Here is a 15,942-nt window from a genome sequence, read left to right as displayed (position 1 = left end):
TGCTGGCGAAGGAACCCTTCCTCATTGAAGACAAACCTGATGCTACCCAACACCAATGCCAAGCCCAATAAAAACATTGAAGGAAAACAGGGAGGGCATACCTCCAGAATTTTACAGAACAGGCGTCATGGTTGACCGATGTGGACAAAGGAAAGCTTCGAGGAGAGACACGTCATCATCAGAATGGGAGTCCACCTTATTCGCAGCACGTCGTATCATGAACCAAAAACGCAGCGTGTGAATGCTCTGTACCAAGCTGGCACAGTGACTATGCAAACCACATTATGTAGCCGGCCGCTGTTAGCGAGCGGTTCTAGGCACTTCAGTCCGGAACCGCGTTGCTGCTACGGTCGCAGGTTCGAATGCTGCCTCGGGCATGGATGTGTGTGATGCCCTTATGTTAGTTAGGTTTAAGTAGTTCCAAGTCTAGGGGACTGATGACCTCAGATGTTAAGTCCTATAGTGTTTAGAGCCCTTTGAACTAGAGATGGGGGATCCGCTCTTGAACTAATTCATAGAGTTCAATCTTTCAAAGGAGTGAACAATCAGTGATTCAGAAAAAAGAACGGTAGCTCCAACGTTTCCCACGGCAGAGAGAGAGAGAGAGAGAGAGAGAGAGAGAGAGAGAGAGAGAGAGACGGAGCATATCAGCAGCGCCTCTACTGATCAGAGCACAGTGCACGCCACACAACACAGCCAGCGCCGGCCTCTGCCCTGCTTCTACCTTGGCTGCCTGCATTGTGCAGTGCCCCCATTGGATTTTGTGTTTCACATATGCCGTGCCGTCTCTGTGCGTCGTCTGCCGCCTGCAGTGTCTGGCGAAGCGTAACTTCGCATCGCTCTCTGTCGACGATCGTTTCAGTCGCACGTCCTGCCCTCTGGGCAGTTGATGCGAGCAACAGGACAGAGAGCCACCTAGCGGATAACATAGGAACTACTTGCAAAAACCTGCTCGCAAGGGAACGAACGATTTGTCTCGGAGCGGGTGAGTTCACCGCTAACCCCACCCTCGGAACTCGCCCGCTCAACGCTCGCACCACTGTCTCGACTCTAGCCAGAGCGTTGAGCAAAGCGACTCAGGTGTCACGGCTGGTCTCTGCGGTCTCAGCTCACGCAGTAATACAGCTCGCGGCTCGACCTACTCGACTCAGCGCCTCTGCGTCGGAGTCCGTCTCTACTGGATATTGTTCTTCGTAGTAATACCGCTATGTATATTACATTATTATGTTATGTATACATCAATTGTTTTTATTTTATTTTGATTTGTTTAAACTGATTAGATTAGATTCCTGATGACTCCTCTTACTACAGGATTTTTATTATGGACACTCGAATTTACGCTTTAATTACGAGCGAACCGATAAACGTATCGCAAAATGTGATACACCAATATTTTCCTTGTTTTATTCTGCGTAAGGCTATATGCAGCACTTTCGTTTTACAGTCAAATTTATATTTTTTTTTATTCTGGTACGGATTTTGCGATTTTAGGCGTCTTCGGAAGGAAACGTTCACTTTAAAAATATATGGCTTGCGATGTATTTGTATGAGGTTAATGAAATTTTAATACATTATAGCCAAATATATTGTTAATGTAAATCTCAAGTTACAACATTTTCCGATCACCCAAAAAACCACGATAGTGCAAAATAAATCAATAATCAAAAACTTTGTCATATCGTGGAAATTTCAATAAACAATACAAAATTCTTACTCATTATCTGTGTTACTTCAAAATAGGATCAAATAACATCAAAATACAGGTATAGTACTGGAATAAACCAAGTTTAAAGGGCAATGTGCCTTCCATTTATTTTCTATTGTAAATGAGTGGTGAGTCATGAAAAAGAGCTAATTCATTTCAGGGAGTGAACAGTTGTGATCCAATCTCTGAAAAGAACAGTTTTGCCCATCTCTACTTTGAACCACAGTATGTAAAATATCTAATTTAGTGTATTAGTGTAATTGTCCTTTGAATCTGTATGGCTATTTAGCTGCAATAATCATGTTATTAATGTAAACCGTGATGGAGGCAACGCAAAACGGATATGATCATTTGCTTTCGGGCAAAGGGTGGAAGGAGTTCAGGGTGTATACGACCCGGGACATCCGGGAGATCAGGGAAAAAACCGGGAATTTTTTCGTCCAGGAGAAAACCGCGAAAAACCCGGGAATTTTTTAGAATTCCGAGAACTTTTCCTTGTTTTAGCTACCATTAAAATTTTTGTGATTTTGACTGTTAAGAACCAGTACTCTAACGAAGGATATTACTGTATCCCACTTCTGCAGAATAATGCTGCAGCAAAAAAAAAAAAAAAAAAAAAAAAAAAAAAAAAAAAAAAAAAAAAAAAAAAAGAACGAGAGAGAAAAAGAAAAAAAAGAAAATACTGCGCCATATACAATAACAAAACACAGTGCTCATACAAGCGTCTGCCAACCAAAGTGTCTCAAAGGCTTTAGGAAGAATATACAGTGCTTCCTAACAAAAAATTGCCTCCGATGAGCGTGACATGACAGCTGTTCACATCTGATTCATTTGAGCAGTTGCGGGCAGGCTCTTGGGCATGCGCAATTGAATCGCCTTCTCCTACTTCTGGCTACAGATGTGTGGCTGGGCGCCACTATCTAAATTGCTCCGGTTCGGAAATATCGTAGATCCAGGCTGATGCACAGAGCAGTCTGAGTTGTAGTGGGGAGGTGGGTAGTCTCCACGTTACCTGTGCTTACGTTTAGTGATTTTGCTGTTTCCTCTTCGTTTATTGCTCTCACATTAAATGAAAACAAAACAGATTTCTGTGGCTGGGAGCTACCAAATGAATAGCCGGCCGCGGTGGCCATGCGGTTCTAGGCGCTCAGTCCGGAACCGCGTGACTGCTACGGTTGCAGGTTCGAATCCTGCCTCGGGCATGGATGTGTGTGATGTCCTTAGGTTAGTTAGGTTTAAGTAGTTCTAAGTTCTAGGGGACTGATGACCACAGATGTTAAGTCCCATAGTGCTCAGAGCCATTTTACCAAATGAATTAAAATACGTTCGCATAATTACGGAAGGCTAAAATATGTTGTTAGTTTCAGGTTTTATTTCCACCTTTCTGACAGTCAAGCATTAATCACTTTGCAGAACAAGTTATTTTTGTCGGTTTGCTAAAGAGATTTGGCTTTTATTAATATTTTGCGCTGAGGCAGTCAATTTATTTGAAACGAAGTGTTTAATTTCACACTGTTGGCTAGTTTCAACTGTTCGCTGCATCTCAAGTGCAGGTTTTCCACCTTCTAGCTTGTATGGCATTATGCCATAATAAAGAACCAAACATGAGATAATACAGTACTGGTACTCAAGAAAATTTACATACGAATCTGGACATACGATTGTGCACTTTAAGCCGCATTATGCATTTCAGTATGGTTCACTGAATTCCAATGCTCCTGAAGTATCCTTTGATGTCTTGTTTCTTTTATGACAGGATGCAAGATCTTTTAATGTTTTACACGTACAAACATGCGAGGCTCCTGCGTCATCGTAGCTGCGCAGGCGCAGTGATGCCTGTTATCTGGCGCTCTCTGGCAACTGCTGAAGTGAACCAATTTCTAGCAGGTCGCGGGAAAATATTGCGAATGGTGGTTTGAGAAGAGTTACTTTCAAAGTAAATTTCCTTTTACGCAAGAAGAACTATGTGCGAGAATGTACAATGAATTTCTTAAATCACAGAGCGTTTGACTCTCATTTAAAAATCAACTCTTTGAGGACGACCATCTAGAAGAATTTCGAGCCCAGATCAGACATTTACGTTGTTATTAAAAACTTTACTGGCACATTTGTGTGCTGTATCTTAAAGTGTAACACACGCAAAATGATCAGAATTATATGTGGAAGCTTAGCTTCTCTTGCAGCTTATTAATCTTAAGGCCAATATTATTTGTGAAAAAGCTTTGTTTTTCTTCTAGCAAAACTATGTATATTAATTTAAACCATTAACTTTTCTTTTTGTGTGTTCGCGCTACTTAAGAGTGATCTTGCTATTGGTTGACTACACTAGGTGTCCTGTGCTGTCATCAGCTGCCGAGATCACGTGACATGAGCTATGACTGGCTTACAAAAGCGCGTCGCAATCTCGATTTCATTGCTTCGGAAAGTAACATGCAGTGTTTGATGGAATTCGAATTTATACCTCAGTAAAACGAAGAAATGCAGCGTACATGTTGCTGCACGTCAAAGATCTTTCCAAAACGTGTTTTTCTTTTTTTCCCCCTGGGTTTCGTTTTCTAAAGTGCCGGCAAATTCTACGTCTGTGTAGAAAACCATAAACATTCTAAGGATTGGTAAGTTTTACAGTGCCGAAGAAAAGTATACTGTCATTTATCACGGAAAAAGTGTATTTTCACCCGGGAGAAAGTGTTTTCTCAACCGGGAAATCCGGGAAAAATCTGGGAATTTTTTCCCTTGTCCACGTATACACCCTGCATTTCCGAAACGGCTACGTTTGTGGTTTGTGCGACAACGGACAGCCGGTTTTTTCGGTCGAATGAAAAAAATATAGCCTGCACCCACGTCACTCTCCATGTATCTGCCAGTTATGTCAGGTTTATGAATGTTTCCACTCAGTCTCTGGGTTTGAACGATTCGTTCCATACTTTTCACCCTTTTCCGTGGGGGCCGACGGTCACTGTTGGGGGCGGGCGCCGCCGCCGTAGCCGCCTCCTGCTGCTGCCCGGCCCAGGGAGGCAGCCGACGTGAGGAGGTGGCGCGTCGGCTGACGTGAATACAAGGCTAACGGGACCTGCGCTAGCTGCAGCGGATCACTGCGCCACCTCCTCGCGCCGGCTGTCACCCTAGCCCTGGCAGCAGCAGGACGCTGACGTGCGCCTGCAGAGGAATTAACCGAACGTAGTGAGTAGTTATTTGAAAAAACGAGCACGCTGTTAAAAAATCAAAGAAAAAGTCGAGCTCAGAGAAACAAAACAACTAATATAAAATTTAAAATGAAATAAAAACTGAAATATTACTTCTACACTTCTATATAGTGGGACTGTATCTACTTCTTATCAGAGGAGTGTGATAAGATAACAACAGTCGTCGACAATGAAAATGTATCACAAGTATGCTGGCAAACGGCCTTTGACAGTTCTTGATGAACAAAATAATGTATGGTACAAAGGAAGCGATGTTGCGGAAATACTGCATTTTAAACGACCTACACAAGCAGTTAGAAAGAATGTCAACAAAGAAGATCAACAGTCATTAGAAACCCTCAGTATTTCTAAGAATATGAACTTGAAAGGAATTCATAAATCGACAAAATTCATCAATAAAAGGGGACTGACATCTTTATTGTTGAAACATAGAACAGTATCTTCAGAAAAAGTTGTAGATCAGATTAGAAATGAATTCCAGTTAAATATAGATTTACCGAAAAGAACTAAAGAACAAAGATGTATTGGCGAAATAATTGAACGTTTTCCAAACGAAAATATTGAACTGCAGTTTTATGTAAAACCATACAGGATCGACTTGTATTTTAAAAAATATAGAATTGCTGTTGAATGTGATGAAAATGGTCACAAATATCGGAATAAAGAAGAAGAAATTCAAAGACAAAAATTCATAGAAACCAAGTTAAAATGTGTGTTTATTCGTTTTAATCCAGACGACCAAAACTTCGATATTAAAGATGTTATATGTAATATAGAAACAGCTATACAACAAAAAATTCTTGACTGAAAGGGGAAAGGGGGAAAGCAACAGTCGTACACAATTTACCCTCCACCTCAAATTATATACTGGCTTATGGAGTATAGATACATAATTGCTAGGTTTACGTGAGTTACAGAGTCATTATTTTTAAACGCCAGCGTCCGTCATACCTTTTCAGGAAAACGGAATGGAAACAGACGCAAAAATTTGGCCATGTTCCTTTCTTTTTCACGCAACTCCTGACTTGACCCGGGGTCTAACCATACCCCCTCCATTCCGTCTGAGCTCCAAGCTAGCGACCAATGAGTGTTCAGAAGTGGGCGAAACCGGATATCCAATCAGATAGCGCCTTATAAAAGCTGTATTGCCATTTGCCGGGCTGGGAACAGCTGATGTTTGTTATAGCCTTAGCCTAGTAGGAAAGTACATACAAAGGCGTGGATATTTATATTTAGTTGTGAAAACTTGTTTTTTTTTCTGTGAAAGTTATATTTCTTCGCGGAAATTGTACTTGCTTCTTTATGAATAGTGTGCTAAGATTACAAGTACGAATATGTTGTGCCTTAGTGATGATTATCCACCGTAAAATCGGAGAACTGTCGATTTATCGCGTAGAACGTAAAGCTTTTGGTGTGGTTTTTACTATAAACCTTAAATGTAATTTACTGATGATTTTGTCTTAACACAGTGAAATATAATAATCATTCTACTATAGAACAATAAAACTGTCAGCTTAAGAAAACGTGACAAATCACAAATTTTGTTGCGCTAAGAGTTTGTTTATAAATAACTGAGCTACCAGTCACAATTTTTTCTGTTCTTTATATTTTGCACGAAGCGTTGTGCTAAATAATAACCATTTTCAATTGCATTCTTCACCATCCTGTGCCATGTTTTCGTGGTGTTTCGCTTGTAACCATATATGTGCGTTTCTTATTTTTTTACGTATGCCTGTATTGTGCTCAGAAAATTGGACCACAGAAGAATTTAAGGACAACAGAAGAACCAGAACCCCACACAAACACCACGAAAAAATGGCATAGTATACAGAACAATGCACTTCAAAATGAGAATTATTTCTCGAAACGCGTCATGAAAAATATAAATAAAAGTAAAAATCGTGTGGTAGCAGTTATTTATAAACAAAGCCATTGTTTCCACAGTCGTTGCTGGCTTTCACAAGCCATGTCTAACGCATAAAATCAAATTATTGCGGTATTTTTATTAATTTTTAAAATTTATGTGTCCGCAGAGAAATATTAATTAAATGGTACGTGTTTATTTTTTAAATTACACATAGATTACTAGTTTCGAGTCTATAAGAGTGCAAAGGATGCCACAGAACATTATTGGTGTAAATGATTCCCACACATTTGGTCAAAGATATACAACAAATTTATTTACTAACATTTGGGCTACTGCACTGTAAATGAGTATTTGAAATACCTGTGGACAACCACATATTCATCAGTACTATGTAACAACATGTCAGCCTAATTACAGAAAATCGAAAACTGTAAGAAACTAGAGGTCAATGGAAGCGTCCGATCCCACCTGTGCGCCTTGACTCGCAACATAAGGTTGTTGTGGTGTGACACGTCATTATGGCACAGAGTTATGAGCTGGTTTATTATGAGAAAACTAAGACATCTGGATCTATAAGAACATCTTTCTATTGTCAGACATTTATGAAATATGGTCAAAGTTTTCTTAAATTTACTTTCTTTTTTTTTTTAGGTGCCTATTTAAAAAAGTATTTTTCGAAGTTGCGTTTGTATTGCATATGTTTTGATCTTATGACTCAACTTTTTACTGTGCAAAAGTAATCTCTTCAGAAAAGACTGACCAAGGCTCAATAAAACCATACATAGAGTTTCACAGCTGCTGACCAGTATTTTGGTGAATTACTCGTACATTTATGAACTTGATTTTTTTTCTCAAACTTGAGTAATAACTCAATTACACAAAAAAAAATTTTCCAAAGCACACACAACATATGTATGAGAGGTCAACATATGTAAGTATGCAACAGTACCTATGGGGATTTTTGGGGCATTATCCTGGATAAAAACGAGTAGAATATAATACAATACATTTTATCCCAATTTTGCTAAAAAATGATTCCATGGCAGCAGCCTTAAGTTTCTGTAGATAAAGAAAGCCAAACCAATCTAATTAGTGTATTGCTGTTTCATGACCTTTTACAGTATTAAATGTTACTATTTAACTGACTCTTTCCTCTTTAATTGTTTCTAGGACTGTACATCATTTTCATGCATGTAGGATGAAACATGGACTCATTAACAAATGTATTAATCTTCCAGTTTGTTAATATATCTGTTTGCCCCAATGTAGCACAGTCAGCCATGATACATTAGGTAAATTGCCAGTACCAGACCTCAAAGGCTTTTAAGGCACAGTAAAATATGCTTACTATAGGCGTGTTGTGATGGAATCATTATAAAGAAGCACCTTCAATACATTTTTTTTAGTCGAATCAGAAAATAACATGTGCTCATGTAATAGTTCAGGCTAAGCTCATAAAACTACATTCATACGGGCCCAAAAGTCTTACTTGTGTTATTTTTATACTAATTAAAGAATTTTACTAAATTAGTTTAAGTGTAAAGAAACGTGTTTTGATAACACCAGTTACCTTGGATCTCGTAGCAAAACAAAATAGGGTAAGTCTTTTCAAATGGTAACAACTTTCAGATTTAAAAATAAATATGCCAGACTGAGTGTGCAGTACAGATTAAGGTGTTGGGTGTCAGATTTTTTTATACCCCTATTGCTGTTAAATGATATGGAGGTTTTACATCTGTCCATCTTTTTTCTTCCATTTTCTATTTTTACCTCAACTTTGAATCTAAAAATGGGCCCTAATATTTGTTTTAACTGTATTATACTACATATAATTTTAAGAACAACAGAAAATGTGGAAATATACTTTCACTTGCTTGTTCCACATATTGTCTCAGATTTAAAAATTACATCTATCTGGAAAAATTTGTCTAGTATTACTCCATACAGTTAAAGATTTTTCTGCGGGCGATAATGCTTTTTTTCTGTTTGTGTATGCCTTGAAGACAATCTACACATTCCAAGCACTGGTATCCTAAAATATTATCACATAACTGATGTTTGAATGTTTATTTGCAAAGTAGATCACTTCCAGAACTCTCAGAGTAGTGTAACATGTGCTCTGCTAAAATGTTCACATGTTCTCCTTGTTCCAGCTGGCAACACATTAATGCCCACAAATTTACTCTCACATGTTTTAATCGATCTTTGTTAACTATTAGTCAAACCTCACTATGGTTTTTATTTGAATGGAAGTTCATACAGTTAGTTTTCTTTATGTTTAGGGCCACTTTGTCTTTATGTGATGAATTTTAACCATCTTTGAGACATTTATTTGATTTCTCTGTCAGCTGGCTTGGATTTTTATTTGGGATTACTTAGTACCATCGTTAGTGAATGGAATTTATCCTCCATGCATGATAGTTTGTGGGAAACATTCATGAAGAAAAAGACTTTGTATAATATGGTCCCCTGAGTGACACACACCTATTTAGGTTATGATAAATGTTTTACTAAGTTTTTTTGAAGTGAGATATCTCAACAACTTGAAGCACCCTGTTTGACAAGTGTGATGGAGGAGTTTCATTAGGAAGACAATGACTGAGACTTAATGTTGTAAGGCATAAGTCTTAAAAGTGAAGCTGATATAATATTAGTTATGTTTAATGCATTTTCCTGGGTAAGCTGGTATACCTGTCCTGTTGTAACTCATTCCAGATTCTCTCCTGATACATACTGTTGTTTCCTGCACATCTTAATGTCACAAGATAATGACTGAAGATTGTATATGTATACACATAAAGGAAATACAGTGCGTCACTTACCTGAAAGCTGATATCTGGCAGTGGTGGAAAAGCATGACCCCCTCCTCAGATATGGATCACACAAACAGCATGCAATCCGTAAATGTGTGGTGTGCGTCTCTCTCTCTCTCTCTCTCTCTCTCTCTCTCTCTCTCTCTCTCTCTCTCTCTCTGTGTGTGTGTGTGTGTGTGTGTGTGTTTAATTGCAAAATTAGAAAATCAAAGTTACTTAGACATTACATGGTTCAGTTTTTAGTCCTTAATAGGCATTCTTTATGAGAAGAGCAATTAAAACAAAATTTTAATATGCTGAAGTCCTAAAGGACTATCTTGTGAACTAAATAGCCTGTCAGTTCGTTAGTAATATGTTCCAGGGATTACTTTGCATTATAGATTGTAGTGATGTGCAACACATCACAAATTAATTTGGACATATGATTGCATTCTCAACATTTTTAATTTTGCATTTTTGTTGATGGTAATATCACTAAAGTTGAACATAACTCCACTAGTCAAATGGCAGTGAGAGATGTATGTATAAGCTTGCTGGCAATTTGAAGGCAGCACTGAGTGGGGTTTTAAGAGCACCAGACATCTAGGTCTAAGTGAGCTTGGTATGGGTTAGGGCAGAAACACTACAGTACATTACATGAAATCCCAATTAGTTTAAATAACACAACAGTCTGTATAGCAATACAGTATCATTTTTTAAAAATGCTGTAATGTGAATAACCCCAAATTGTGTTTTACTGTCAGTGTTGTTTTGTGGCAGTTGTGTACAAATTGTAATCATTAAAGTCAATGCCTTTCTTAAATTGGTTTCTTGAATTTAGTAAATGTGTGCCAGTGCTACATTTATATTCTTATTCTTTGTCATCGATGCATGGAATTGGACATTAATACATATACAAAATTAAACAAATCTTTACTCTCTCCTGTCCAGTTCATAGCTCTCTGTAGACTAGGCAGTGATTTGAAACACACAGTTAAATTACAAGAATCTGGCTTTCATCCACCTACTCATGCCAACCCTCATCTGCAGGTTGTTTACCACACAAGCATAGGTCTCTTTGGACCCTGATTCTGTCTTATTACTTTCTCACATATTTCACAATTTTTCCACACTCATTTGCTTTTCCCCTTTGTCTTCACTTACCAGAAGCAGAACATTGCGTCACCAAAAGCTGCACATAAACATTCATGGAGAGTACACTTACCTAGTTCAGCTTTAAGAAAAAACTTAATTACTACAATCATTCCCTTAATAGTTCCATTACGTTGGATCTCAGATTAAGAAAATCCTACACACTATGCTGCAGTAAATAGTCGCACACCTTCTTCAAAAGTCTGAAGCTGACTGGGATGATTGTGTAGCTGGTGATGGAAAGGTAGCCTGAAGAGAAATTAAAATCCACATTAACATTATTGAAAACCTTTATTTCTAAATTATGGATTACTAAGTTTGTTGCACTAATACTGGGTTAATGTTGGGGAAAAATGTTTATGTAACATGGCTTTTCTTATCCATTTCTGTATCGAAATATTCATGACGGAATGAAACTCAAAGTGGCTCCACATTTGTGTGTATTTACATCTTTATATTGTAATTAGCTACTTAAAGTCATAATATGTATATGCCACACCTTAAAAAACACTTAGATAACTAATAATAAAAAATATAGGCCTAGTTAATTGTTACAATTTAGATGTCATGTAATGAGAATTTTACTGTGCATGCAAGACATACTGGACCAAAGAAACGAAATGCCATGATGTTAATAACCTAAAATCTAAACAAGATTAGCAAACAGTTTGAACATGAGTATATTAATATGGGTGATAATACCAGATGTAGTTTTTCTGCCTAGATGGTGTTATAGTCAGGACTGAGATTTTAAGCTAATGGGGAACTTGAGGCAACTGCCAATCAGGAAGTTGTGTTAACACAAGATATGAGCACTTTTACCCATCAGCAATTATTCCATAATGTACTAATGCCACTGCTTTGGAACAAGACGTGTTGTGAACTATGTTTGAACATTCACATTTGCATGAGAAAGTCACAAGCCAATGGAAATATGCAATGCTGCTTGCACAGAAGGGAACATCCTGTACACACATCAATTTTTTTTTCGAATGAAACAGAATGTGTAAACACTTTATGACTGATTTGCAGTGTATCATTCAGCTGGCTTGCTGTGTAATGGAATTATCCACACCAAGTTCAAGGTGTGGAGTGACTTCAGTTTTTTCAATAGCAATGTCTACAAATTATTCCACGTGACAGTCACATCAAATCATAATTAAGTATTTTCTTTTCTTTAATTATACTAACAGAGCTGCCTTCAGATAAAATAAAAATTATTTTAAAAATGGTGCCAGAAACTTGCATGCCATGGCTTTTATCAATACTGGATGTGAGGTCAGTCTGGAGGCAGTTTTCAGTTGCAATTTCTTATTTGTTTTGTGGATTGTTTCGGTCTTTACACCACCATTAGCACACAGTATTAAATTTATGCAAGTTAGCCAATAGCACTGTATGTCCAGCAGCGCTCCCTCAAACTTAAAAATGTTAAATAAATAATAATTACTTTATTCCTTAATATGCCCTTTGGGGAAAGGAAAGTTGCTAGATAAATTTCAAAATGCCATACATGACTTTAGAAATGTAATACTTACCATTTCAGAAATTTTTACTGTCTTTACAAATTCCTTGCTTTGCTTAGAGTGTGGTCTTTGTCTTCCCCACGGATGACATCTGCGACCTGCCAACTTGTTTTTTCTTCTGCTTATTGCAGTGGGCTGAACGGGAATATAGTTACCACGATTTTTTCTAGATTTTCCTGTAACAAAAATTAGAATTCATACAATATTGAATTACTTGCCATAACATTTATATAAAAGGATGTTTTACTTACCTTCACCAAAATTTGCCAAATAAGATGCACATGCAGATGGCGTTTTAAGCTTTCTCAATTTTTCGCACATGACTTCAAGGCCTTTCCTCATTTCCTCAGGGGATTTATTTGAAAAATCTATGAGACGAGCTTTTATCTCATCGATTAAATCATTATTTCTTTTGTCTGGAACTGTCTCCATGTGAAGTGTCTCTGGCATCTCTTCTTGGCTTTCACAGAGCAAACCTGTGTCCATTTGCTCCAAACATTCCGAAGAACTTGAAGCCCCTGCATTCTGAGAGTAATACAGAGGCTCTAGCCACCCTTCAGGAGGCTCCTCATTTGTAGCAATAAAATAATACAGTCTACGTATGCTGTCAATATCAGTCACCTCCCTGTAGTTTCCTGATGGTAAAACAGTACTGCCCTGTCTATATGTTTGCAGATCTTCCCTGTATTACCTTGGCAAGTGCAAACAAAAACAGCCATATTAACAATGTAATAATGATTCTGCCTTTCTTCACTGGGAACGAGCAGAACATCCTCATTGACTTGTCTGATTTTTGCTAGAATCTCCTGTGAAGGAGCCTTTATAGGCCTACAGAAAGACTTAGGACTTGCTCCATTAGCAGCATCAAGAAGTCTCCTCTGAAAATACAAATTCACCTTTGTGAGAAAAAAAGTCCACCATCTGAACCACATTGAAGGCACGCACCCTCTCAAAAATCCTGTCCTTTAAAATTCTCATGAAGGCCTCACTTATATTATTTGTGTTGCGCCCTTCTATAAGCATACCTCGCCGATGTGAAAGGGTCCACAGTTCTCTCCTATCCCAATACCCTTCCAAGTATTTCAATAAATTTTGATGATTTTCACCGATGTTCGCTCTTGTTACATTATAGTTTACCACTGCTTCATTTTTTGTTTGCGCAAACATTATTTTTTTGAAATTCTGGAAGAACTCGCACTGTTTTTGCTATGGTATAGCATTTTTTGTTTTGAGAAGCCAGCGCCACACTGCCTGCAGGACATGGAATATACACAACAAAGTTTTTGTGTTTGGGAAGCACCTTCTAATTGCATTTTGTTCTGACTGGCTGTCGTCAGTCAGAAACACACTTGGGCCATTGATGTTTCCCCCAAAAATATTTTCCCTCACTATCTCTTTCAGCAACTCAAGTCTCATTTCTATAACTCCGCAGCTTTCTGAAGACATAATCAGAACTCCTAGTGGTAAACCTCCACACTCACTGTGAGTAAGTAAAACGAACACTCTGCTGCTATCATGATCCAGAGAACCAGTGGAATCCATAAATACAAGTTTGGAAGCAGCTTTTACATGAGTATGGACTTTTTGCATCAGTGGTGAGCAAATGCTGAAAAACAATTATACAAATATTAATAGTAGCTAAATGTATATGCATAAAGTTTTCATCAGACTACAAATTTGTAAATATACTCTTACCATACTATATAATCATCATCTTTCTGAATCATCTTGGCACACACAGCTCCAACTTCGCTGTTGTATTCCTCTAACCTCTGTTGTAACAGCTGCTTTCCTTCTTTGTTGAAGTCTGTTGGCCCATACTTTTTCTTAAAAACTTTGTTGAACAAATAGTGACAAAAGTTGTAATCAGGACACCTGCTTCTGTCTGCAAGGACTAAAGGGTAATCTGAACAATTCAGCTGAATTTCAACCTTTATTGACTCAAGAGCAGTGGCTGGTGAATGACCTCTTTCAAACAGGGATATTAATTTTTCTTTGACATCACTTGATGGTTGCCTAAATCTTAAAGCAGCAGCACTCTCAACACTGTGGTTATGACCCAACACCAAGTTAACCTCGCACGGCATTTCCGTGTAGAGCATTGCTTTCTCTACAGACTTACCTCTGTATCTATCATGCACAGCGTGAATTGTCACTGTCATTTTTGATGGACAGTTAGTGTTTTTTGTTGCCCTTTGCACTGAACCATGAACTTTTATACTGCGAGTATTGTGGTGACAGACCAGCCTTTGTTTGAAAACAACATATTTTCTTGATGCAGGTTCAATGCACCTTATTGTATAAGTTGTTTTTGTTATGTTTTCAAACTGTGCCAACCACTCCTCCCTTGTTTTATCATCAACAAGGATGTTTAAAGATTTAATTTCTTGCACATTACAATCATTTCTGTGCAGCTCCAACACACGTGTTTTCCACTGTTACCTACAGTAACATACATTTGATATAAGAAGTGCAGCAGGTATGTAGACACATGGTAGACCAGACCACAATTTCATAAAAACCACCAATAAGTACACATTTTACCTTGGGTAGGGAGGGGTAAAAACAAAATAATATTTAAACTTTCGAAATTTTGGGTGAAAAGCTTTTGTACTCGTCAGAATATGGTTAAAAATGTTTCATATTCACACAAACATTTCACTGAAAAAAGAAAAAATACTTGAGGGGGGGGGCACAAAAAAAGACCTAGTGACTAAATTGAAGAAAATACCTACACACGTGACAGGACAATAAAAGTATGGGGCAAGTTAAAAAGAATTCATATAATGGTCTGTTAGACATATCTATGTCAAACAAATTAATATAGTATAAGTTTTGAGGAAAAGAGTAGATTTTTATACAGAGGAAATATTAACTACGTCCATTAATGTTACAAACAGTATTTAAACTAATAGTTTTGGCCTAAACAAATTTTTCTAGACACTTCAGTTTGATAGTTCCAATTCCAAATCTTAAGGGAAATGTTTTTAAGGGAAAGACAAATGGACATGTTGGTGTGCTCCTATAGATTATTTAAAATTTTTGAAGTTTCTGGGTGATTAGAGCTGGGTGTTTGGTAAAATCTGAAAACCAATCCTTACTGGCAAAACTTTTCACTGGTAAATATGCTTTCTGTAGTACCTGAACAAACTCAGCAACAAACTGTTTTACCTTGAATGAAGTTACAGGAAGGCCCATGTAGCCAAGCAAGTATATTCATCTTTACTGAGAACAGATCTTTGTGTATTCAGAACTTTTTAGTATTACTCTCAGATACCAGTGGTATGTTTAAATTACAGTTGAGTAATAGCTTTTATTTACACCTGGCATTAATTTTAAACTACCACAGCATACTCTGTGTCTTTCTCTTAAAGGTTGCAGTTTAATGTAATTTCTAGGCATTCAACACTACTGACAGTCTAATGATTTCCAAACTGAAATACAGAGAGTAAAAGTTACTAATTTTTTTTTAAAAAAAGCAAACACTATTTGTAATTAATCTGTACCTAGGACGCAGTCAGCTGCTCAAGATATGATTGCCTTCTGTTTACTCCACTTTTCCTCCACCTTTCCAATCAATGGAAAAAAACAACTCACAGTTTAGTATACAAATGTGTTTTATAATTCCAGAACACAATGTTAATAAGATTTAGCTGATTCTGAAACTTCTTACACATATACAGTTTCACATATATGTGAA

At 37.5% G+C, this 15,942-nt stretch overlaps 2 protein-coding genes across 2 annotated transcripts; both read right to left on the bottom strand.

Moving 5' to 3' along the window:
- Window positions 1–10,805: 10,805 nt before the first annotated feature.
- LOC126106887 (uncharacterized) lies at window positions 10,806–12,797 on the bottom strand. Its single transcript, XM_049913298.1, has 3 exons — window positions 12,494–12,797; window positions 12,255–12,418; window positions 10,806–10,968 (listed from the first exon to the last, which is right to left on the bottom strand). Exons 1-3 carry the CDS (start codon window positions 12,726–12,728, stop codon window positions 10,915–10,917), a joined length of 453 nt encoding a protein of 150 aa, XP_049769255.1. The 5' UTR covers window positions 12,729–12,797; the 3' UTR covers window positions 10,806–10,914.
- Window positions 12,798–12,969: 172 nt separating this feature from the next.
- LOC126106751 (uncharacterized) lies at window positions 12,970–14,503 on the bottom strand. The gene is made up of 2 exons (XM_049913123.1): window positions 13,938–14,503; window positions 12,970–13,848 (listed from the first exon to the last, which is right to left on the bottom strand). The coding sequence occupies exons 1-2, from the start codon at window positions 14,402–14,404 to the stop codon at window positions 13,449–13,451; spliced, it is 867 nt and encodes a 288-aa protein (XP_049769080.1). The 5' UTR covers window positions 14,405–14,503; the 3' UTR covers window positions 12,970–13,448.
- Window positions 14,504–15,942: the final 1,439 nt, after the last annotated feature.

The sequence above is a fragment of the Schistocerca cancellata genome, chromosome 10, assembly GCF_023864275.1.
Source record: "Schistocerca cancellata isolate TAMUIC-IGC-003103 chromosome 10, iqSchCanc2.1, whole genome shotgun sequence".
Lineage (NCBI taxonomy): Eukaryota > Metazoa > Arthropoda > Insecta > Orthoptera > Acrididae > Schistocerca > Schistocerca cancellata.
Note: the sequence above shows the minus strand (reverse complement) of the source record. Positions and strands in the feature narration are given on the sequence as shown.

Bases quoted from the DNA above. Each gene is read 5' to 3' on its own strand.
- LOC126106887 (XM_049913298.1), bottom strand. From the start codon at position 12,728: ATGGACACAGGTTTGCTCTGTGAAAGCCAAGAAGAGATGCCAGAGACA. The intron at 12,419-12,493 runs GTAAGTAAAACA...TTTTTGTTACAG, and splicing joins TTTGGCAAATTTTGGTGAAG to GAAAATCTAGAAAAAATCGT. The intron at 10,969-12,254 runs GTAAGTATTACA...ATTTCTCTTCAG, and splicing joins CAGTAAAAATTTCTGAAATG to GCTACCTTTCCATCACCAGC.
- LOC126106751 (XM_049913123.1), bottom strand. From the start codon at position 14,404: ATGACAGTGACAATTCACGCTGTGCATGATAGATACAGAGGTAAGTCT. The intron at 13,849-13,937 runs GTAAGAGTATAT...ATTGTTTTTCAG, and splicing joins GATGATGATTATATAGTATG to CATTTGCTCACCACTGATGC.